The sequence below is a fragment of the Alosa sapidissima genome, chromosome 7, assembly GCF_018492685.1.
Source record: "Alosa sapidissima isolate fAloSap1 chromosome 7, fAloSap1.pri, whole genome shotgun sequence".
In the NCBI taxonomy this organism is placed as follows: Eukaryota; Metazoa; Chordata; class Actinopteri; order Clupeiformes; family Clupeidae; genus Alosa; species Alosa sapidissima.
The window spans coordinates 38296010-38321806 of NC_055963.1; the positions used below are offsets into that span (position 1 = coordinate 38296010).

A 25797-nucleotide genomic window follows, 5' to 3' on the forward strand; every position below is an offset into this window, starting at 1 on the left:
CACCACCCACCCAAACCCCACTTGGTGGACGGAATAATGTAAAGATAAACTCATAATGATGTCCTATAAAACATAGCCAGAACATAAATACTTACCAATTCAAAGATAAATGTCATTAATCACAAAAAAATATTACAACAGTGAGATCAGTATTGCTTCATGAAAACTGTAATATGTCTGCACAACTTCAACAACAACATCTACTGTGTCTTTAATATAGACATGATCTATTAATGTACCTTTTTCTGTTGTAGCTGCTTGCACACGTTGAGTATATCCATGCCGTTCCAGTAACTTGAGAATTGTGGACGATACAAAGATATCCTCATTGAAGTCTCCCATTATGATTTTCCTCCCTGGATGCTTTTCAAGTTCAAAGATGACCTGTAATAAATGTTCTCGAAACATGTCAATTTTATATGAACTAGGCCTATACAACACAACAGCAGACAAATTTGCATGAGGTATTTGAAAATATAGACATTCTAAATTGCATTTTTCTGGAATTGACACCTGCATGTCAATATTTTCTGAACAATATACACCAACTCCACCTCTTTGTTGTTGTTTCAGAGCTGCAAAAGCTGGCTCAGAGTCATCGTATCAGTTTCCTCTTGGATTGTGTTTCAAGACGTATCCTGGAAGTTGTGGTTCTCCTTCAGTGTCTATTTGCTTAACAGAGACGTGGCTCAATGTACAGTCAGCGTTCATGAGGGCTTTGTGAGATTGAACATCCTGAATGTGAGCATTCAAACTCTGTACATTGTGAAGCATTACTGTGCACACAGGATTCATCTTTGATGAAATAGACATTCCAAAGTTAAACTCAGGCAAGCTTTTCATAGCCAGATCTACTTTGTCATCACAGAATATGGCAGATTCCTCAAAAGTCCTCAATTGTCAGCCCACCTAGAGTTCTCACACGACTCAATGCAACATATGCTTGCCCTGGAGCAAAGATCTTCTTGAGGGATACAACAGCCCTTTCAACAGCAAGCCCTTGACATTTATGTACAGTTACTGACCAGGCCAAGCTGATTGGCAGTTGCCTTCGTACTCCACCATTATTTGCATCTTGTTCCTCTTGTACTTCCACTATTGTTGAGCGCTCGGAAACCCTTTTTGCTTTTGACCTCTGGATCTTTCCAACGTTAGGGTTTTCAAACGCCACATGGATAGCTGCAGGGATGTCATCCTCTTGTTGACTTTGAATGATTTCCACAACTGTACCACATGCTCCATTAACAAGGCCATCAGACACGTCTAGGTTTTTCTTCAACATGACCCTTGCTCCAACACCCAACGAAACACATCTTGGCAAACATGAATTAAAAACTTTTGTGTGAAAGCCAACTTTCCGCTCCATTCTTCCAGTTTTAGGATTTCGAACAAAGTCTTGAGCATGTATGCTGATTGCATCTGGGCAGGTCTCTTGCAGTCTCTTCACGTTATATTCATCAACCTCTGCATTTGTAGCATTAACATGAATGTCTGTAGATTCCTCTCCAGTTTCACACTGCTTCAATGTGAGAACATCATGATCAGTGAGAGGTTCATTCTTTTTACGGACTCTGAGACGATTAAGCATTTCTGCAAATGCTGCATTTTCTTGTCTAACAACTTTGGTGAGCTCAGCAACTTCAAAATTGTTCTCCCACATATTGGCTCCTTTGTTTTCAGCAAAAAGAGGTGTGCCTTTCACTGGCTTCAATTGGAAAAAAACACCAACACAAATCACAGATACTTTTGCAAACAAAGAATAATCACCAGTCTGCTTGATTTGACGCAGCCTACCATGAATGTAGGCCATAATACGGTGGTAAACCATTGATACTTCATCTATGATCAGAATTTGCAAGCTGCCCATTTTGGTTCGTAAAGAATTGACTTTCTCATCACCTAGTGGTTGATATGGCAATCTAGCATTTGCACCAATGGAGAAAGTATTGTGAATGGTTGCAGCACCGATGTTATATGCAGCCACTCCTGTAGGTGCTGTTAGAAGCACAGTGAGATCCTCAGGATTTTCAGCAATCTGTGACAACAGCCTGGTAGATTCGTAATGTATCGCTTTGATTAAATGGCTTTTCCCTGTTCCTGCTCCACCAGTAATGAATAATCGCAATGGTTCAGGATTTTGTCCAAACAGTTTCTGCAAACACCACTGACGAACAGCATAGAATATGGCAGACTGTTCTTCATTTAATGATCGCAATAAATGCAATGCATCCTGTCTGGGCATTGACACATGATTTGTTTCCAAAGTGCATGTAGTCTGTGGGTTTGCAGTCAGGTCAGGAATGAGTTGGTCATCACCTTCATCATCTACAACTTTTTCTTTCATCAGATCCAAACAATGAAGACGCTCCCTTTCTGTTTCAGGACATATCTGAGCCCAGGCATCTTCTAAATCAATGTTGTCCTGCAGCAACTGTTTAGCTCTGTCAATCTCATCGCTTTCTTTTTCAAATAAACCTTTGTTAGTATCCACAATCGACTGTACTCTTTGGACATCAATACCACATTTCACTGCACCATTTTTATAGAAATGCTCATATGTATCAAACTGGGGCGGTTTCAGGTGATCGTCTTCATAGTAAGGCAAAAACAGTTGCAACAGCGAATGGAAGTACTTTTCTGGATTTTTTGTGGGAGAAAATCTGGGATACCTCACAACAGCAGGTTCTGTTCGAGTCCTTCGTTTCACAAAGCCACAGTTGTTGTTGAGCTGTATTATGTCATGTGAAACTCTTTCACTCGAAACCTGTGACTTTGATAGGACTCTGTATTCAGAACAAAAACTGGCAAGACATAAATCTTCAAATTGTGCATTCTGGGGTCTGCTCTTACAGTATACCTCTCGATCACATTGGTCATCCAAATGCTGCTTTCGTCATTACACTGTTGGAACTTAGCTTTATTTTGGAGTATGTGCAAAGGTAAACTCATCCGAACAGGATTCTCACCAACTGGAATGAACTGTACGTCACAAGAACATTCTTTCAAGTGCATTTGTGTTAATCGATAGACTGCCTCTTGGGCTGAAACTTCTCTGTTGTGCAAGTATACACTTCCAAGCTGTTTGAATGCCGCTTTTGCATCAAGGTTGCCATTCATGGACTCATCTTGTGCACGTTGTAAGAGCAAACCCATTTCCTGTTCTGCTTTTGTGATATACGACAGTATATAGACCACAACAGAAAAAGCATCTGTGACATACTGAATATCCATATTGCCTTGCCAAGCACGGAGTAAGTCTTTGTTGTACTGGTTCACCCATATGTCTCCAGGATTTCGTTTCAGGACGATGCTTTTCTTTTTGGAACATATGTTGTACACCTTTTCAAACAAACCTTGATCTATTCCAAGAGACAAAAAATGCATCAGTTGTATCAAAATTCATGTCAGGCATGGTCAACGCAGTTTTAACTTTCTTCATTATTGCACTTGCACTTGTATTGTCATCGTTGTCATTGTTGCCATTAGAATCCTCACAGTTACCGCCTCTTGTGATGAAAGTACAGCTTGATGGTGGTCGTGGGAAATTGAACCTGCACACTGTGTTTTTCTTGCGGCAAGTCTTAGAGTGTCTTGTGCTGTGCCTCTGTACGCTGCTCACAACCTCGTAAAGCTCTGCATCACTTTCTGGTGGAATTTCACAAGTGATGTACGTATCTATGAACTGTGCCACTTCATCATCACTTTCTCTATCAATCTTGGGAGCATTTTCAACCCAAAAAAGACAGTGGACATGAGGAGAACCACGCTGTTGAAATTCAACACGGTAAAAGTAGTCCTTTATTTTCCCTATGGGTTCTGCTGGCGACATGATTACATCACAGAGAAAACAATGCCATCGATGATCAAACATTCTTGCCACTGTGACAGGGTTTCGACATACAAGTCCACATTTGTCAGACCAGTCAAGATCATCAACAGGTGTTTGTTTACCTTCTATTCTTAGAATAGAGTTCAGCATTTCAGGCCATCTCAAATCTGCAGAGCTAAAAGATGCAAAGAACGTGGGTATGGAGAGTTGTCTTATCATGGCAAATAAATCTTTCTGAACTGACATCCAGTATGAGAGTGCCACGAATTCCACGTAAGAACTTATATCCTTCACCATTGCGCAATATTTTACTCAATGAGTCAGAGTTCAACAACATATCTGCTGATGCATCTTTCAGAGAGGACTTGCCACCACCTTTGCGTAATGCCACTGATACACCAGATACAACTTGCTGCACCTCTGATATGTATTGTGCGTAAAAAATGAAGTCTGTGTTCTGTGCAAAACGCCCATCAGCATTGAGAATGCGTGTATTCAGGTACCGTGCCAGAGTTATTTTTGACTCTCTTTCATCATGGAATGTAGGTCCACCAGATGGATACAAAACAGGGAAACATTTTGCCTCGTTGGTTTGATCAGACAGCAACCTCACTGGACTGTTACCTTCACCTGGTGCCACATTAAGTATGTCTTAAATTTTGATCAATGATCTCTGAACCCAGATCAACAGGTTGTAATGATGTATCTGACAAGCCCATTCTGGTCTTTGATATAAGTCAAATCTTCCTCGGCTTGCTCATCAGGAACATGATCATCACTGTTATCAGGTGTTTCCTGTTTGGTACTTTCCTCATGCTGGTCAGTGCCATTTAGAGAGTTTACCCATTCATCATTCAAAGTCACATCACTGTACCACTTATTGTTTGCCATCAAATACTGAAGAGCATTTCTAACACGATCTGTATGGACATACATATACTCGTAATGACCTTTGAATGTCAACTTCCTTGTCATCACTTTCATTTCTTGGAAGTATATTTGTGACATCTGTATTATTAATAGGAACAGAAACACATGGACCATGGCAAGCTCTCTGGCGGCCTCGAGGCAAACACAACAGCTTCATAAAGGGAATGTGACGTGCAATGAGATGCTTTTCCAAAGAGTTCAAACATTTCAATTCTGCTGGAATTTCATTCAAATGCATGTTGTTAGTAACACTCTCCTCAGGAAGCTTTCCTCCAAGTATTTTTCGTTGACATGTAAAGCAAATCCATAATTTGCTTGATGGACTGTCAGACAAATAGCATCCTTGCTCACACTGGATATCACACACATGCAAATATTGCAATGTTATGCATCTTCTAGCCAATGCAGCCACTTCTGCTCCTTTGCTTTCATAGCAATGTGTTTTACATTCGACCACCTGCTTCCTGAAGAGTAAACGGTGACATACTGCACATACATATTCAGGACCAACACTAACCTCCCGACGAAAATGATCAATAGCTAAATCAATGTCTTCCTGTTTCTTCTGCCATGTTGAATAACTCACTACTTTTTTCACTTTATTCCCACATATGTTTTCATTTTCTTGGTACTTCCTTTTGTTATGGTCTTTGGTTTTGTTCTGGAATCCAATGTTTGTCTTGTATTTAATATGACTATAATCACGTACAAGACTTTGGAAATGTCTATTTGTCACGTATTTGGTTTTGGAATAATCACAGACAACATTCTGATGTTTCTGGTTTATCTTGTATTTGTCCTTAGAATATTCTCGTACAGCATTCTGACGTTTCTCATCTCTCTTGTATTTGTCTTTTGAATATTCTCGTACAGCATTCTGGTGTTTCTGGTTTCTCTTGTATTTGTTCTTAGAATACTCTCGCACCCTTGCTTTGTCATTCTGAAGTTTTCTCTGTCTGTAATCATTGTCATACCATTGGCAGTCTTTCTTAGCATTCACATTGTCTGATTTATCTTCCAACTTTCTTTTTCGTGTTGATCGCAAGTTGTCGTCAATCTTGACTGGCTGGCATGTTCCTGCACAAGGCTTTCCTGCATCTTTGTGTTGTACACATGCAACAACTTCATAATGATTACCAGTGTGATTCAAATAGATGCAATTCTCTCGACATGACTGAGTCACTAGGTCTGTGCATATTCAATCTTCCATCATTAAAAGTAATGATAGTTGTTTGCAATAAGTCAGCGGCAGCAAAAATATCAATTTCTTTTGCCCATGAACCACAGTAGTAGATTCTTGATTTAGTGACAGTCCTGCACAGATGTGTATTCATCCCTCAAATATGTTTCAAATTTGGTGCCGTTTGTCTTAAGGTGTCGCACAACAGCCCGTCTGATTTTCAGATGCTTGTCTTGATTGTGACATATGGTAAAGGCCAAGCTACGGTAAAAACAATTCCCATCTGGCTTTATGCTTTGTCTTACAGGGACATCCCATGTCATCAAGATCAGTTGTTGCCATTAGGCCCACATCAACATTAACATTTTCAAGATCTAAACATTTGCACAGTGCATCCTGGTCCTGACAAGTTAAAGGTTTAAAAGCCTGTTTCTGAACTCTTACGTCACTTATAATGACATCATCACTTGCCTGCAAATTACACAAAGGTTGAAAAGACTGTTCATATGATTCCACGTCAACAACAATGACATCATCTGTTTCAAGGTTATGAGGTATTTTTGATTGTCTGCTGTTTACATTACAACTAGCATTTGTATTTAGTTTATGCTTACCCTTCACCACATCACTGTAGAGTTGTCTGCTGTTTACATCACAACTAGCATTTGTATTTAGTTTATGCTTACCCTTCACCACATCACTGTAGCCTGGAAGGCAGTTTGCAGAGCTCATTGTACAGCTGGATGCATTGTTCATCTGCATGCTGCCTTCCATTACCCTTACGTTGACTCCAGTTAATTCAAAACGTGGTGTGCCTACACCAAAAGATCGTGCAAAGTTATAGACAAAAGTGAACAAAGACTCTACAGAGCTAAAGTAAGCAACACAACTTTCATCTTGACCTTTCTGATTAACTCTCCCATTGGCATGTGAATCAATAAAAGCAAACCTGGATCCTTCCTTCACAATAGCACATGTATTAGCACATATGGTTAACAGGCAGGCATCATTACGCAACAGTGTCCGCTGTATTGCTACATCAAAAGGCATAGCAACATCACGTAATGCATGGTCATAGTCATCAACATGAACAATACCAGTGAAAGACTCAGCAAAGTCTATTGTAAAAACACAATTCCACAATCTGTGCCGTCTTGGCAGTTCAGACACTGCAATGTAACCCCTTCCATCAACATGGTCTCTTATTTTACCTTGAGCTCTCATAGACCTGTAAAGGACAGTACCCTGAACCAAATCATCTACTAAATCTTCAGGTTCCCAGTTCAACACACTCTTCATCTTGCACATCAAAAGTGCAGTCAGACTGATGGCTCCACACTGCCTGTTACGTGCATTTCCAAACCGTGCATGACCTTGATGAAAAGACCCCATCAGCACAGATCTGTCTGGAACACAAGGCTCAGTTATACAGACACAATCATCAGATGCAACACTTGTTACAATATTTGATGTTTGGTTTGTAGGACAGTATGGCAAGTTTGGTAGACATTCAGACTCCATCAGTGCAGATCTCTCTGTAACACAAGATTCACTTATATAGACACAATCATTAATTGCACTTTTTCACACATGTTGTAACAGTATTTTTAAAAACATTTGTTGTTTTTTTTTACAAGTTATTCTCAAATCTTTCGGACAAGTTTGTCAGTTCATTTCCATCATTCCAATCATTTCCGGGTTCACCGGTAATAAAAGGTGTTTGGGCTTTTTTTATACAAGGACGCCCAACCTTGTCATTGGAACCATGAGCAAGAGAGCTCTTATTCTGCAACACAGAAAAATCATAAACAATCAACTTAACATACCATATTTCCTTAACCTTAATGTCATACACTTGCATTGTAATCATTGTAATCATTCAAGCAATTCTAATACACATACTTTCAGCACAACAACGCATATATTTTCAGCATAAAAGCTCTTCAACAACTTATTCATTTAGACATGCATGTAGGCATACAGTCCTTCATTTACATCAAATACATTCAAAATGTAAACACTACATTTAAGAAAAAATACTGCAACCGCCCTACTGTAAATAAGAGCTGAATGCAATTAAAACAATTAAACATTAAACAATTAAAATGTGTTCACCATTACATAATTCCTATTGAAATCACAATCATAATTCTTCAAGACAAAAAATAATCTGATGACACCTAACCTTTGTGGACCTCAACTCAGCCTGTCTTTTCTTGGAGTGGAAAGTGGAAAGAGCAAACGTATTCCGAAACGTATTCGGAGGTCCTAATTCAAGCAACAGTCTAACGTCCTTACCGATGAGATAATAGCAATACCTAATCAAAATAATAGTTCACTTCTCCTTCTCCAAATAACAGTGCGAGTTATTTAACCACTTATAAAGGCCAATGATTTCAAAAACTATTCGCATACGGGAGCAGAAACAGACTTGTGGTTCGCACAAGATCACAACGTAATTCCGCAGAGAGTGCTCTGCAGATCTACACTACTTAAATACAGCGACTGATTCAATCAGCTGATTTCACTCATCATCTGCAGGTGCATCGATAGCAGACCATGCAGAGTGAAAGCAGGGGGTGTTGCACACGCACAACACAGAGTGACAGGTAGGCAGAGAAGACACGGCTCAGGATCTGCAAGAGTCAAGTCGTCCTGTCACTGTAATAACAAATGCATCTGCTAATCATTTCTTTAGAAATTCAACAAGCTGAATCCACAGATGCAATAGTTCCACTCAAAATCTATATTTTTGTCTGTTGTTTTATAGTCAAGGACAACAGCAAAGATCCATGCTCATTCTTTCACGCAAACATACGGGTATTTGTAGATATTTTGGGGAGGTAACCTATGGCGTTCCATTAGTGCCAAAAATAATGCCTATGTCGACTAAATATTGCTTTTGTCAACTACTTATGTCCACTGAAGATGTCTATGCAACATTCACTTTACGACAGACGTGACAAAACGGCCTTGTTCATGTCATTGCTCACCTTACAAAATGACACCCCCTAGTGTTGACTGTGATATTGTGCCATGACTCTGTTGTTGCACACGTCGTCAAGTATGTCGACAGGCCTGTTGTTTGATTCTGCTGTTGTGCATGTCGTCTTCTGTGTCGTTTGGATCAGCTGTTGTGCATGTTGTCTTCTGTGTTGTTTGAATCAGCTGTTGTGCATGTCGTCTTATGTGTCGTTTGATTCAGCTGTTGTGCATGTCGTCTTCTATGTCGTTTGGTTTTAATGTTGTGCATGTCGTCTTCTGTGTTGTTTGAATCAGCTGTTGTGCATGTCGTCCTCTCTGTCGTTTGTTTTTAATGTTGTGCATGTTGTCTGCTCTGTCGTTTGATTCTGCTGTTGTGTGTGTCGTCCTCTCTGTCGTTTGGTTTTAATTTGGGTTTAATGTTGTGTCGTCTGCTGTGTCATTTCATTCTGCTGTTCACCCCCCCATCATCAAACGTGGATAAACCAATCGCGGCTCAGCACCAGGCACTCTCGGCCAACTTCAGCCCAGACAGAGCTCGAACTGCCGAAATTCTATCGAAATTGGTTGCAGTTCACCTTTAGTTCCTCTAGGGGCGGTCGCATTAAAAACGTCCCCCCACTGCTTGTTTCACTTCACACAAAAAAAAAAAACCTCACGGACCACCTAGCTAAAAAAAGAGTAGACCTACTTCAACAGTATATTATACAATAGTTTACTCACTGAACCACCTTGCTTATCGTCTTTGCACCTTGCTTATTGTGTCAGAGGATTCATATGATTTAAACTGGCATAGCTTACATAGTTAGTTCAATATTGCAAACAACTCATCTATATTATATTTTACCAGGTCTGCTCGCGTACCACCTGTGGTTCCTGGACCACACTTTGAGAAACACTGCTGTTTGTGGTTGTCAAGAGTGTTAGCCTTACCGGGCAACAGCTTTATTACTTGCAAATTTAGATACCCAATATTTACAACATCGTCTCAGATATGTCAGCATGCTGTGGCCTACAGATCTAGTATTCAGGCATTTCTGTTAGTGTCCTATTCAGTTATTTTGATAAAATAAAAGTTCCCACCACAGCATTGATAAAATTGTAAGACTCAGCCATAATCATGTGTCAAATAAATATACAAATGATCAATTACAGCTTAAATGTTAAAAATAAGTTCTATCAATACACACCCACTGTTTCCATAACACACTTGCAACTCAAAAGGCAATCAACCGTTTCAATAAAACAGTTGCAACTCATATTTCAAATAGCTGGTGAGACTGCAGAATAAAAAGGTGACTGATACATTTCAGATATTTTATTAATTTTTCAATGTGTGAAACAAGTGTGTGTTAACAAAAAAAAAACGGGGAAAAACAACAAAAATACCAGAAGGGAGGTGTGGTGGGACTGCAACATAGAAAGGAGGTTTGACACTCATTTATATTTTCAAAAAAGATTTCAGTTCCTAATGTCTGAAGTGTGTGTGTGAACAACAGAAAATACACAATGTGGAAAGGATGGGTAGCTGTCTATAAACTCTGCACACCTATAACAGGGACAAGCTAAGGAGGATGCAGCACGTTTGATGGAGCCAGGAGTGTTAGGGGTGATGTTCATCCTACCGCACACCTTTCTCGTCCTCAGCATCCTTGGTCCTAGGTAAGCAGAACAGGCACAGTGGAGAATGGAGGGAGGACAGAGCGGGTAACATTCAGTTTATACCTGGAACAACACATTTACAGCTGCCACATTAAGTCATAACCATAAACCAAAGCAAGAGGCCATCTCCAGCAAGACCCACCACACACGGCTGATCACCTTACATCCACACATAAACTGTAACGATAACATGGAAGAAAGATGTTGTTGGGGATCACTTTCCAAACGATGTTGAGAACAATACAAAGCTGACAGCCAACCAAAATCCATCAAATTTTAGCTATCATATTCAAGGAGAGACTTTTCTTAATTGATCAGTGAGGACACTTATCATTATAGTTATCGTTCCTGATGCGAACGGCCATTAACACAGGAACAACCGTACATACCCATTTATCCTTCATGACCGCCAACCCACTCCCATTTCAGTGTCCAACCTGCCATGCACGTCTTTAGTAGAGTGACCAGTGCTCTCCTGAAAAACCTGGTTGAGGAGGAGAAACGGCCACAGTCCTCCCTGAAAACACCATGGTTCCTTGAGGAAGTAGACCACCGGTTCGACCTTGTCGTAATTGCCCTAAGCAGATTGAAAGAGAATGAGTTAGAGAAAGCCATAAACTTGTATTGGGACACCTTCCATCTTTTTCGTGGCCTGAAGATTGGATACATTGTTAAGAGGGTCAACAGCAATTGACTTTGTGAGTAATGCCAGCATGCTGTAACAGGAAATGGCAATGACGACACACTTCTTTCATGCTATGACCTAAAAAATACATTTTCAGCACATACATTAGAAGCAAAATCAAATAAGGCACCAAGGAAGGAAAAGAGAACGGACGATTGGCACCTTGGGAGCAAGGTTCAAAACAGAGAGGCAAGGAAGATGTACTTGGCCTGTCCGTTCCAGCTTCAGGGAGCCCCCAGCAGCCTAATCTTCATGCCAACCACCACTACATCACTCCAATAACCATCCATCAACCCGGTGAGGTATCTGCTGTACATGTGGTGTTTTCTCAATGTCTTGATGAAATTATCACCAAATTAAGTCTGTTGTGAGCTCTGAATATCATAGCCATGGGTGTTAGCTACACATGGTGATGGAAATATTGAAAAATGTTAGGTGGTTTCACTACTAACAATTAGAACTTCAGCGTAACATTTATAATACTAATGAGGTAGGTGTTAGCAAACCTGTGAGTTCCCCTCTGTGACTGTCAATGGCACATCCTGTTAAGGACAAAGTCCCTGGAATATCACTGTAGCTCCCTGCCTGAAATGGGGCTTTGCTTGCTACGTAATGATTCAATAACAGCCGCAGATTTACCATGCCATTATCATTTGAATATACCCCATTTTGTAATGGGTGGCAGGGCTGTACGTTAACTCTTTTGTTGTTAGCACTGGTGCTACAGAACCATACAAGGTAAAAAGGACATATATCCACAAAAGGTAAAAAGGACATTTTATCCTTCTTATAAAGATTACTGACCTAATGATAGGCAATGTCCTCTTGTCACTTCAGCCTCTCTCGGCATCTGCAAAGCTCATATGCATTTAAGAAATTATTTGGCAGATACAGCAATACAAATTATTCCATCAATATTACATCAAGAACACAAACCTGCACTGGTGAGACTTTAGAAGTGCAAATTTACAGGGAAATAAATTATCTGAAAGCAGTTGGAGCAAAAACTCCTATCTAGCTATATCAGGTTCAAAGCAAATGTAGCACATTAATTTACTCCACTGTTCATCTGCATAACAGTAATAGCAAACTCGTTGATAACCAGCACATCTGAATATAGTTACCATGCTGAATGAAACGTATTTGATCAAAATCACGTTGGTGTCCTAGCTCATAGCATGTTTAACGTTAACACTAATGTCAGTGAGCTGTCTCGCTAACGTTAGGTAACGCTTCGGCAAATATCATTATAAACTTAAAATCCCATTGATAACCAATCTAATTAAACAACGTCGTACTTACTGTACTTACCACTCCCGTCGTGGTACTGTACTTACCACTGACATTATTAGGCAGACAGCAATGGAATTGAATGAGGCCAACTGGCGAATGTCAATTTGTCAAAGTTTGGCACTGTTGAGCTCTCAGCACAATCAGAAGTGACTTGGGAATATCTCCGCCATTTTTCCATGGTCTTCTAGTTCAACAAATCACGCAGACCACAAGTTCCAGTACACTTTTCATGGTGTTGATGAAGTAGGCTAAAACTGAGAAATGAAAACACAACATTTATCCTATTAAATAAGCTGGCTACAGAAAATTACCCTAGCTGCTAAGTTAGGTTCGCCAGAAGGCTAGCACTAACGTGACTAAATACCCTTCGGCGGTGTGCTAATTCGTTTACAAGTTAACATTAAATAAGTGACATTAATTACATTATATTTCTAATAATCTCGTAAACATAGCATTTCATTCACACGTACCAACGATGCTTTCAAAAGCCAACTTGAAGCTTAAAGAGGTTTGAAACCAGTGCCGATCACCATAACTTTCCGATCCAGTGTGTAACGATAACGTTCGTTGAGTCCAAGGCATATGACATCATCAGACAAAGACGTAAGTATCCGAAGCGCTACCCACTTTCACCTTTAGATGGCATTAGTGGACCATTACTCTCGTCTCTGATTACTAAACCTGTAAAAACATGGAATTTAATTCGTTGAACACAGGACAAAATGCATGTAACAGAACATGGCACGGCCTAGTTTGTATGCCCTTTTGTATGCCATTTGTGTGCACCTATTGTTTTGTTCAATTAAAGTTGGCTTTTGAAAGCATCGTTGGTATGTGTAAATGAAATGCTATGTTTACGAGATTATTAGAAATATAATGTAATTAATGTCACTTATTTAATGTTAACTTGTAAACGAATTAGCACACCGCCGAAGGGTATTTAGTCACGTTAGTGCTAGCCTTCTGGCGAACCTAACTTAGCAGCTAGGGTAATTTTCTGTAGCCAGCTTATTTAATAGGATAAATGTTGTGTTTTCATTTCTCAGTTTTACCCTTCTTCATCAACACCATGAAAAGTGAACTGGAACTTGTGGTCTGCGTGATTTGTTGAACTAGAAGACCATGGAAAAATGGCGGAGATATTCCCAAGTCACTTCTGATTGTGCTGAGAGCTCAACAGTGCCAAACTTTGACAAATTGACATTCGCCAGTTGGCCTCATTAAATTCCATTGCTGTCTGCCTAATAATGTCAGTGGTAAGTACGACGTTGTTTAAGATTGGTTATCAGTGGGATTTTAAGTTTATAATGATATTTGCCGAAGCGTTACCTAACGTTAGCGAGACAGCTCACTGACATTAGTGTTAACGTTAAACATGCTATGAGCTAGGACACCAATGTGATTTTGATCAAATACGTTTCATTCAGCATGGTAACTATATTCAGATGTGCTGGTTATCAACGAGTTTGCGATTACTGTTATGCAGATGAACAGTGGAGTAAATTAATGTGCTACATTTGCTTTGAACCTGATATAGCTAGAAAGGAGTTTTTGCTCCAACTGCTTTCAGATAATTTATTTCCCTGTAAATTTGCACTTCTAAAGTCTCACCAGTGCAGGTTTGTGTTCTTGATGTAATATTGATGGAATAATTTGTATTGCTGTATCTGCCAAATAATTTCTTAAATGCATATGAGCTTTGCAGATGCCGAGAGAGGCTGAAGTGACAACTAGGTGATTACTAGGTCAGTAATCTTTATAAGAAGGATAAAATGTCCTTTTTACCTTTTGTGGATATATGTCCTTTTTACCTTGTATGGTTCTGTAGCACCAGTGCTAACAACGAAAGAGTTAACGTACAGCCCTGCCACCCATTACAAAATGAGGTATATTCAAATGATAATGGCATGGTAAATCTGCGGCTGTTATTGAATCATTACGTAGCAAGCAAAGCCCCATTTCAGGCAGGGAGCTACAGTGATATTCCAGGGACTTTGTCCTTAACAGGATGTGCCATTGACAGTCACAGAGGGGAACTCACAGGTTTGCTAACACCTACCTCATTAATATTATAAACGTTACGCTGAAGTTCTAATTGTTAGTAGTGAAACCACCTAACATTTTTCAATATTTCCATCACCATGTGTAGCTAACACCCATGGTTATGATATTCAGAGCTCACATCAGACTTAATTGGGTGATGATTTCATCAAGACATTGAGTAAACACCACATGTACAGCAGATACCTCACCGGGTTGATGGATGGTTATTGGAGTGATGTAGTGGTGGTTGGCATGAAGATTAGGCTGCTGGGGGCTCCCTGAAGCTGGAACGGACAGGCCAAGTACATCTTCCCTGCCTCTCTGCTTTGAACCTTGCACCCAAGGTGCCAATCGTCCGTTCTCTTTTCCTTCCTTGGTGCCTTATTTGATTTTGCTTCTAATGTATGTGCTGAAAATTTCTTTTTTAGGTCATAGCATGAAAGAAGTGTGTCGTCATTGCCATTTCCTGTTACAGCATGCTGGCATTACTCACAAAGTCAATTGCTGTTGACCCTCTTAACAATGTATCCTGCAATATGATATAATACAGTAGTATCTGTTTTTGTCAAGTCCGGTGTTGCTGTAGCGTTTATCAGCTCCTCTCCTCCTCCCTCAGACCAAGATTGCAGATGGTCTCCTTGATATCCAGGAAGTAGCTTCCGGTTTTGACCATCGAGAGGAACTGGACAACTGTGTTGAAACTCCACTGGCGTTGGGACAGGATTCCTCTGTCTGATGCAGCTGAAAGTCTTCTCCAGGCAATCCTCGGACAAGCTACTGTTGAGAATGCACTTCTGTACCTGGCTTACTTCCAGGATTAATGTTGCAGCAGTCACCACTACGTTTTGAACTGGTATCCAGCTGCCCTTGTGACCAATCTTCAGGCCACGAAAAAGATGGAAGGTGTCCCAATGCAAGTTTGTGGCTTTCTCTAACTCATTCTCTTTCAATCTGCTTAGGGCAATTACGACAAGGTCGAACCGGTGGTCTACTTCCTCAAGGAACCATGATGTTTTCAGGGAGGACTGTGACCGTTTCTCCTCCTCAACCAGGTTTTTCAGGACAGCACTGGTCACTCTACTAAAGACGTGCATGGCAGGTTGGACACTGAAATGGGAGTGGGTTGGCAGTCATGAAGGATAAATGAGTATGGTTGTCTCTGTGTTAATGGCCGTTCACATCAGGAACGATTACTATAATAAGTCTCCTCACTGACCAATTAAGAAAAGTCTGTCCTTGAATATGATAGCTAAAATTTTATGGATTTTGGTTGGCTGTCAGTTTTGTACTGTTCTCAACATCGCTCAGAAAGTCATCCCCAACAACATCTGTCTTCATGTTATCGTTACAGTTTATGTGTGGATGTAAGGTGGTTGGCTGTGTGTGGTGGGTCTTGCTAGAGATGGCCTCTTGCTTTGGTCTATGGTTATGACTTAATGTGGCAGCTGTGAATGTGAAGTTGTTCCAAGTATAAACTGAATGTTACCTGCTCTGTTATCTCCCTTTATTCTCCACTGTGCCTGTTCTGCTTACCTAGGACCAAGGATGCTGAGGACGAGAAAGGTGTACAGTAAGATGAACAGCCTTCAGCTTCAACACCTCCCCTAACATTCCTGGCTCCATCAAACGTGCTGCATCCTCCTTAGCTTGTTATAGGTGTGCAGAGTTTATAGACAGCTACCCATCCTTTGCACATTGTGTATTTTCTGTTGTTCACACACACACTTCAGACATTAGGAACTGAAATATTTTTTGAAAATATAAATGAGTGTCAAACCTCCTTTCTATGTTGCAGTCCCACCACACCTCCCTTCTGGTATTTTTGTTGTTTTTCCCCCTGTTTTTTTTTGTTAACACACACTTGTTTCACACATTGAAAAATTAATAAAATATCTAAAATGTATCAGTCACCTTTTTATGCTGCAGTCTCACCAGCTATTTGAAATATGAGTTGCAACTGTTTTATTGAAACGGTTGATTGCCTATTGAGTTGCAAGTGTGTTATGGAAACAGTGGCTGTGTATTGATAGAACTTATTTTTAACATTTAAGCTGTAATTGATCATTTGTATATTTATTTGACACATGATTATGGCTGAGTCTTACAATTTTATCAATGCTGTGGTGGCAACTTTTATTTTATCAAAATAACTGAATAGGACACTAACAGAAATGCCTAAACACTAGATCTGTAGGCCACAGCATGCTGACATATCTGAGACGATGTTGTAAATATTGGGTATCTAAATTTGCAAGTAATAAAGCTGTTGTCCGGTAAGGCTAACACTCTTTTGACAACCACAAAATACAGCAGTGTTTCTCAAAGTGTGGTCCAGGAACCACAGGTGGTACGTGAGCAGACCTGGTAAAATATAATATAGATGAGTTGTTTGCAATATTGAACCAACTTGTATGTAATTCCAAACAGTTCTGCAACACTGCCTATGTAAGCTATGCCAGTTTAAATCATATGAATCCTCTGACACAATAAGCAAGGTGCAAAGACGATAAGCAAGGTGGTTCAGTGAGTAAGTTATTGTATAATATACTGTTGAAGTAGGTCTACTCTTTCTTTTTTTAGCTAGGTGGTCCGTGTTTTTTTTTTTTTTTTTTGGTAAAGTGGTCCTGGGTCTGAAAGTTTGAGAAACACTGAAATATAGGGACTGTTGAGGTGCCCATGAACCATGACAAACATCAAAAAGTCTCGCAACTCAGTCCATGGCTCTACAGGGTCAGGGAATATCTACAGGTGTTTCTCTTCTGGGCTGAAGTTGGCCGAGAGTGCCTGGTGCTGAGCCGCGATTGGTTTATCCACGTTTGATGATGGGGGGGGGGGGGGGCAGTGGGTCTGTGGATACAACGAAAGGGAGGGTCGACTTGAAAGATGGCACATCTGATGGCCACAGGTAGCAATACAACACCAGTCAATCAATTGACAGGAGAGGCGACACATCTGACATCCGAACTTGGTAACGCCACAATCAACAGACAAAGAATAGCCTATTCTAAAAGTCTGCACAGTCAAACGACAGGGGAGTCGCCCTGCACTATAGCAGAGAAAACGAGATGAACAGCAGAATGAAATGACAGCAGACGACACAACATTAAACCCAAATTAAAACATTAAACCCAAATTAAAACCAAACGACAGAGTAGACAACATGCACAACATTAAAAACAAACGACAGAGAGGACGACATGCACAACAGCAGAATCAAACGACAGAGCAGACAACATGCACAACATTAAAACCAAACGACATAGAAGACGACATGCACAACAGCTGAATCAAACGACACAGCAGACGACAGGCACAACAGCTGAATCAAACGACACAGAAGACGACATGCACAACATTAAAACCAAATGACATAGAAGACGACATGCACAACAGCTGATCCAAACGACACAGAAGACAACATGCACAACAGCTGAATCAAACGACACAGCAGACGACAGGCACAACAGCTGAATCAAACGACACAGAAGACGACACGCACAACAGCTGATTCAAACAACACAGAAGACAACATGCACAACATTAAAACCAAACAACATAGAAGACGACATGCACAACAGCTGATCCAAACGACACAGAAGACGACATGCACAACAGCTGATCCAAACGACACAGAAGACGACATGCACAACAGCTGATCCAAACGACACAGAAGACGACATGCACAACAGCAGAATCAAACAACAGGCCTGTCAACATACTTGACGACATGTGCAACAACAGAGTCATGGCACAATATCACAGTCAATACTAGGGGGTGTCGTTTTGTAAGGTGAGCAATGACATGAACAAGGCCGTTTTGTCACGTCTGTCGTAAAGTGAATGTTGCATAGACATCTTCAGTGGACATAAGTAGTTGACAAAAGCAATATTTAGTCGACATAGGCATTATTTATGGCACTAATGGAACGCCATAGTAACCAGGTACGCCATGCTGTTGGAGGTGCAAACAAACGCTGCATTGCTATTGAGATCAGTAAGGAGCTGGCTCAAGGCTTATAAATGTATTTTGTCGTGTTTAGTTGTATAATGAAAGCACAACTGTTATAGCCATCCATGCCTGTTGACTTCTGGCTCATTTGCTATGAATTTGGTAACTATAGCGGACTATTTGACCTCTTTAGAAAACTAAACATATCACAGATGCCAAATGTTGACTTAATCCAGTGTAGATTTTTAATGTTAATCACTCATATAATATATTGCTATTGCCTATCCAAAGAAAAATGCCTCTTTTGAAGTTAACTGATAGCTAAATAACCAACAATCCAATTGTTTGCACCTCCAAATGGGCTGTAGACGTCTGTGACGCGAGTTTGTGTGAAAGAATCAGGTTGTAGTAGCGTAACTATACCAGAGGGGGGAATTCTCCCATTGCGCGTAAATCGCGCGTAAGCTTTTTCTTTTTTTTTTTTTTAACGTAATTCAATTACACACTTCTGTGTTATGCGCATACTCTCCCATTCCCGCTTCTATCACACCCACAGTGCGCAAGTTCGAAATCAAAGTAGCCTTATAAAAGAAGCGTGATGTATTTAAAATAGAACCAGACTGACACCTGCAGTTTCAAATACAGTAGAGAGACTGGCATAAAAATACCAGCCTGTATTCCAAACGAATCAAGAGAGAAGCGAATATAAACGCTGCTCGACGGTGCAGACGTCTGTACAAATGTATGGATGACTTCGGTCAAATTGGAAAGAAATTGAAAGATTCGAACTAAGTACGCTATGGGATTATAGCTTCACGTCAAATTAAAACTGAAGATGCACAGTCAGTAAGCTCCAATATCCAAAGTGAGTGATTATAAGAGGGTTTTCACTATTTAACAATGTAACATAATGAATTAGGTAATGTCAGGAAATATGCCACCATGTGACACTGTGGAAAACATGAAGCTATATCAGCATATTAAGCACCAAATTTGACACTGTAATGTTAATTTGTAACGTTCTGTGTAATCTACATGTATTTAGAACTAGACCTACTGCCGACATCAAGTAGTATGCTGTTTCACCTTGTAGTGGCGCTCGACCTTAATACAGCCCTCTGGAGCGCGTAGCTGGAAAGGTGCTTAAGCCACGGCAGAATGCACGCAAGAGTTGTAAGAAACGCCCAAATGTTGTGGCTGCTCCTCCCAAAACCCGTAACTCCCTCTCGAAGGGGAGAATTTGCACACAGTGAACGCACTTCTTTTTTTTTTACTTATGCACCATTACGCAGATGGGAGAATTCTCCCTTAAGAATTTAGGCCTAGATCTTAGAACTAAACGTTTTTCAAATGTCAGCTGTATAATTCATCTTTCAGAAATGTACATTCAAGTCTAACACAGCAACCATTCCCAACAAAGAGACTTAAGAAAACTAATAATGTTGTTATATAGCCTATATTAAAATACTTAAATGTCAATAGTTTAGGCCTACACTACACGTTAGGCTACTCTATTGCTGTAGCATGTATTGTAGTCTTTACATAAACACTTCTGCCAAATGAATACATGTAATATTAGCCTACCAAAACCATAGGCCTACTCGTAGAAACAAAATAATTAAGATGGAGTTTAAAACCTTGATGAACTAATGTTAATATAACTATTGAAATTAACGGGAAAGCAGCGAACATTTTGAAACATGGACTCAAATAATATAATAAAAACAATAACTTTTCAAACAAATCCAAACGCTGAGTAATGGAAAAAGTAAAGTTTCAAACCAGTTAGATGATTCTGCGTACATTCTTTTACATTCTTTGACCATCACTAATATGGCATAATCTCATAAAGTAAAATCCATCCATGCAAACCAAAGAATCCGAATCTGCAAACACTCACTATTGTTCATTTTGAATCACTAGGCTAGATCTAAATCATGCCCATCTCAATCTGCATGTTCTCAATGGACACTCTTCACAGACACACGTTCTTCTTTAACAAATATGCCTAGAAGTCGCAAACTCCGCCTATGACTTCAACATTCAACAATACTTTGTCACATAATCTTACTCTGAAATAGAACATTCTGAATGCCAGAATTAATTAAATATTACATGTAAGAACTTTGAGGTTGTAAGCTAGCCCTTTGAAAGTCAACTATCACATCAAATCATTCACTATTTGAAGCAAAAGTTTCAATATAAAATAGGCCTAGAAATGACGTTAGGCTATTACTACAGAAAATTAGATCAATCCAATAACAACAACAAAAACAAACACAATAAAATTAGTAGGCTAAACAAATTTCAGTTCAGATTTATTGTGTCCAAGAGTCTATTGCTGAAAGAAAAAAGACGTCCTATTGTTCTACTTTTCTGGACTTCTACAATTTATTCTATTCAATATCCACCATGAACTTAATATTTTCAGTTCAATTTGTCGATATAAGGATCACAGAAAAAAATATCAAACCAATGTTCTATATAGTATGTTGATTAGATGGTAGCCTATTGCAAACCTAGATGTAAACTAACAAGAACAAAAACACTCTTGCCATTAACAAAAACACTCGTCATTTTAAGCCTACTTTAAAAACTGTATTATTGAACTTTTGGACTCTATAGAATGTTGTCAAAAGTTCATAAGAAACTGCACACTACATTCAATGGTGGCAGCACCTGTGAAAAACAATTAGGCCTACAAACAAACTTCAATTAGACTACTTCAGCATAAAATGACCAACTCAGTAAAAGTTCAAATTATACCATTGTGTTTTAGAACTTATACATTATAATAATAAACATGACAAATATAAGGACTGTTCACAAACTTACCACACACTACAATCTTCCAACTCATTCGTGGGACAATCAGCCAAACCAAGAAATGTGCACGAGGTGTATTTCTGCGTCCCTTTGCGTGACTTTGCATTGCATAAACCATGTCGCACATAATGAGGGGACTTTTCACTTGCAATTTTAAAGTTAAAGTCAAAAGTGACAACAGTATGTTATATCATAGAATATATTGTGTAATATGTAAGCCTACACATTTAGAATATTTTAATGAATACAATGGCTGCAACATTGTATATTTGACAGTTAAGTTAAAATAATCTAATTGATGTATGGCTAGAATTTTGAATACCTAAATGTCTCATGTTGAGAAAAGCCTTTGTAATCAACAGTACTGTTTATATATAGGCCTACTGTGAACTAGAAAGTCTCTGGTTTCAGCTACCATTTGGTCTGTTCTCACCACCCTGCAGAGAGCTTAACTCAGTCCCGGGCCTCTCTTGGACCATGGGGAAATACCAAAATCTAACTTTGCCAAAGGGGAAATTATAATCTGCTTCTTTATCATTTTTAAGGTTTCCATGTGAGAAATGTATTGTCAGTTGAACACTAAAGTTTGAACAGATAGCCAACATTGAAAGTTGGACAGCCAATGCAACTCTCATGTTGTAGCATATTGTGCCCTCTTTCATATTGATGCTTTATATTAAAAAATAATTAAGTATAGATTGTTAATGTAAAAAGAAGTTTAATATGACTTGACGCGTACTTATTGCAATGAAAAGAAAAACAAAATATTGTAAGTAATGAACACAACACTGTATGTATAATATGTGTTTATTTCAACAAACAAATATCTTAAACATAAAATGGAAATAAAAAACTTATATGTAAATTAAAGAAAAAATCAAAAGGAATATCAAAAAATATGTATGTATGTAATGATCTATTTAAGAGGCTATGTGGCTATGTGAAGGGATCTGTTGGTTCCAAATGTGTTGTGTGTTTGTCTGCATTGAAAGTGATGGTGATTTTGGTGAGGTCTAAGAGGTGCTCTTCTAAATCCTGTGTGTCGTTAGTGAGGGTGAATTTGTGCTCTGTGCAATATCTTTGAATGGCCGTGTCGGTGATGGTAAGTGTATTGTTGTTAATGATTATGTTGCCGGTGTATTTTTTTTATGTAAGATTGTGAAGGAAAGAGAAAGTGACATGATTGGCAGCGGTGTCTGTGTGTTGTATGTAAATCAGTCGGTGTTGTGTTGCAGTGTGGGCAATATGTTTTAACTTGTATGTGTATGCCGGTTATTTTGTCTTCTACGGTCTGTGTGGTTGGTGGGATAATGTGTAGTGGCATGTTTGCAATCGTATGTGTTTCTGTAATGGTTGATGTGGTTGTCAGTGTTAAATATGTTTGTGCATTGTGTTTGCGTGTTGACAAATCAGTGAAAGTGTATGTATTGTGCAGAGTGATTAGTGCTATCTGTGATTCCCATATGTGTAGTGAAATGAAATCAGTTGTGTCACCCAAAGTGCATTTTAACAATGTTTTTTGTGGCCCATACACCGTGACCGTTTCAGTGTCACCCATGTGAATAATTTGGCCTTGTAGTTTTGGGATCTGATGAGACCAAGAAACAAAAGGTAGATTTAGTACTTTACATACAGTATATGAAATACAATTGGTTGCATGGATTTGAACATAGTTTAAAAGGCAATGCAAACTGCTAGACTGATGTAGTTATAATCACATTTCTATTCAGTTCAATTTATGCAATTATGGGTGTGCTTTAAGTAACTGTGTGTGTGTGCTGATATTTTATGTGATTTGATATAGATAAACTGTCTATTTGTTGGGTATTTACTCAAAGTTAGCATGCAAATCAAGTAGAGATGGGGTTCTTCTCATTATACCAAGTGCAATGCCAGTCAATTGAAAATTATTATCATGGATGTAATGATGTGTGCAAGACTAAATGAATTGCAAATAAGACTACAGACATTCAAGTAGTCTAGTTCTTAGCATTAACTAAAATGCACATGGCTATCAAGTCATTTGATAATCAATGTCTTACAAACATGCATTCTATTTCACTTGATTATATTGTAACAAATCACACTTACTTGGAGTTTGGCTTCTAACTGTTTAATTTCTGCAATTGTTTTTGCTTCTGTGGTGACTGGTGGGGGTGTTTTGTGGGGAAATGAGAGGTCCGTGACTTGAAGTGATGAGGTGGTGTTGTACAGTATATCAAACGGTGTTCCTCCAGCGTGATCTGAGAGTACATAATTAATATTGCAATTAGTTTAATATATTGAGTCATCTGAAACTGTACACTGAAATGAACAAAAAAAAAAACTTTAAAAGTCTGTGATTGTGGATTGTTATGTATATTTATCAGATGTGAGAATTTGGCCTCAGAAAGTAAGTCTGGTCATATTTTTGTTCCAATTATTCAATTAATCAGTTGATTTTACATTTCTGATATTTAACCTCATATGAACACATGTAACAGTTGTTATGGTGGTAAAAATGTAATAGATACATTCAAAAATAACTTACTTAGTGATTTTGTGATGTTGGTTAAAGTTATGCCATTTTGCTGTTGTGCTGCTTGTAGAAAGTTTTGGTGGTGTTCTGCTCTGAAAATGATGGTTTTATGGAAGTCTTGTCTTGTGGTCTGGGTTATTGCAGTGAAGAATCTGTGTTTTTTTTTTGGATAGTTTTATGTCCGACACACAGTGTATGTATCCGTTGATGTTTATCTCCATTTTACGCATTTTTGTTGGTGGCTCCATGATTGCTGAGCTATTGTGCATTTGGTGGCACTTTTTATAGTTGTGTTGTTTAATGTTGTAGTCAGTGATAGGAGGGATCATTTAAATGGGGTGGAGTCAGGTTAATTAGTGTCAGGTAGAAAATTAATTTAACAAGCTGATAGTCATTGCTGTAAAGAGCTTGTGCATGGCTGTGGTTGGTTGCTAGGGTTTGTCCAATTAGCACTTCAGTCACATCCTGCAGCAAACCTGAAACAGCGCATTGAACTGAAGCACCTGGCTAGCCTTTCAAGGTATGTGCAAGCCAATAAAAAAATCAAAAGACTGTCAAGACAGATCCTCAACCCAAATTAACTGCATTCTATATGGGCTGTGGCAATAATTTTGAAAAATAATAGCTCGCAGCAACATATGAAAAAAAAGAACTATGAACTAGTTCATTTTTGGAAAGTGTGAACTTAGTTCAACATTTTGAATTATGAATTATGAACTGAACTAGGTCATTTTAAAATTTGTGAACTGAACATTGAACTAGTTCACGTAGAAAGTGAACTTTCCCAACACTGCTTAAACCAAATTGTAAGCAATATATAAACAAAACAATATGCCAGATTGGAAATGAGCTAGTAAGGACACCATTATACAATTGTTATTGATAAGAAAAACGTTTGTAATGACATCGTAAAACAATTAATGAATGACGAAATACTCTCAGTGCACTCATTTGTTTTCCAGTGATGTTTAATTGTCTTGTGACAACATTTTCTGTTATATTCTGCTCCTTACATCTTCACTACACACTCACATCCTTCTTTATCGTAACATAGTGATATAGTGCAACTCTCAACCGAGTCACTAGCATCAGGTCATCTGGAAAAATAATCTTTGGTCACCGCCATTTACTGATTTACAGCTCCCATTGACTTCCATTCAACCCATGTAAACGTTTAGGCCTATGTGCTTAAACTAATTCTGCTGACTTATGCCAGCAACCATTTCACTTTCATAATAAATCACATTTTTGTACAACTTTGCCTATATACAGCAACAATAGCAGAATTTGGATCAACCAATGTGGACAAATGTCAGAATGAATAAAATTGCTGCTGTGTGACAGGGAGTTCATTACATTCTCCCTTGTCCATGACATAATTCACGTGCTGTATAACAGGTCACCTCAGTGGCCATTATCCCTCATATGTCAGAGTAATTACATTAAAAAATGTACCTTTATATTACAGCCCAATTTATAAAGGAATGAAGTTTAAAAAGAAAAATACAATATATTAGATGGATTACGCAAAAGATTACACAAAATTATGTCATCGCAAATGACACCATTGCACTGCACCTCAGACCTAATAGTTGCTGTTACTTATGAGACCAACAATAAACCTTGAGATTTTAGGGGCATTGTTAGCCATGACACACAATCTGGGTTTAAAAGTAGTCTATTCACCTTATTCACCAACAGCCAGCTACAGAGTACACTTGCCATTTAAACCTCAGTCCAGCAGATGGTGGTAATGCACTCCATTTGCAAACTGCCAAAAAAAATATATTACCACTACCATCTGCTGGACTGAAGTGTATTAGTGTACCCTGTAGCCTCGTTGTGGCCACCAGGTGAATAAAGCGAATATTCACATGTGCCTGTTCATTTATTCCATATT

The 25797-nt window shown here is 39.0% G+C and overlaps 2 protein-coding genes, 3 long non-coding RNA genes and 1 pseudogene across 9 annotated transcripts in view; 2 read left to right on the plus strand and 4 right to left on the minus strand.

The window, feature by feature from the left end:
* Nucleotides 1–316: 316 nt before the first annotated feature.
* LOC121713534 lies at nucleotides 317–6040 on the minus strand (annotated as a pseudogene).
* A 2-nt stretch (nucleotides 6041–6042) lies between these two features.
* LOC121713552 lies at nucleotides 6043–7970 on the minus strand. 2 transcript variants are annotated; one of them, XM_042098244.1, is made up of 2 exons: nucleotides 7151–7970; nucleotides 6043–6754 (listed from the first exon to the last, which is right to left on the minus strand). In XM_042098244.1, exons 1-2 carry the CDS (start codon nucleotides 7458–7460, stop codon nucleotides 6201–6203), a joined length of 864 nt encoding a protein of 287 aa, XP_041954178.1. In that variant the 5' UTR covers nucleotides 7461–7970; the 3' UTR covers nucleotides 6043–6200. The 2 variants fall into 2 exon arrangements, with proteins under 2 accessions (XP_041954178.1, XP_041954177.1); XM_042098243.1 differs by having other exon boundaries at nucleotides 6842–7970.
* Nucleotides 7971–10535: 2565 nt separating this feature from the next.
* Nucleotides 10536–13152, minus strand: LOC121713575. Its single transcript, XR_006032869.1, has 4 exons — nucleotides 13032–13152; nucleotides 12606–12815; nucleotides 10973–11160; nucleotides 10536–10579 (listed from the first exon to the last, which is right to left on the minus strand). It is a non-coding gene; the product is annotated as an uncharacterized LOC121713575 (long non-coding RNA).
* Nucleotides 13153–13363: 211 nt separating this feature from the next.
* Nucleotides 13364–16224, plus strand: LOC121713574. Of its 4 annotated transcripts, XR_006032866.1 has the most exons (5): nucleotides 13364–13391; nucleotides 13608–13817; nucleotides 15221–15457; nucleotides 15564–15703; nucleotides 16142–16224. It is a non-coding gene; the product is annotated as an uncharacterized LOC121713574 (long non-coding RNA). The 4 variants fall into 4 exon arrangements; XR_006032868.1 differs by having other exon boundaries at nucleotides 15221–15722; XR_006032865.1 differs by having other exon boundaries at nucleotides 15221–15703.
* A 6128-nt stretch (nucleotides 16225–22352) lies between these two features.
* Nucleotides 22353–24137, minus strand: LOC121713579. The gene is made up of 3 exons (XR_006032874.1): nucleotides 23910–24137; nucleotides 23471–23622; nucleotides 22353–22967 (listed from the first exon to the last, which is right to left on the minus strand). It is a non-coding gene; the product is annotated as an uncharacterized LOC121713579 (long non-coding RNA).
* A 257-nt stretch (nucleotides 24138–24394) lies between these two features.
* The window catches only part of ctnnbl1 (catenin, beta like 1), a 117791-nt gene continuing 116388 nt past the window's right edge, over nucleotides 24395–25797 (plus strand). Inside the window, exon 1 of the mRNA XM_042098228.1 lies at nucleotides 24395–24417. The gene's annotated coding sequence lies outside the window, so the exon portion shown is untranslated. The remainder of the gene's footprint in view (nucleotides 24418–25797) is intronic.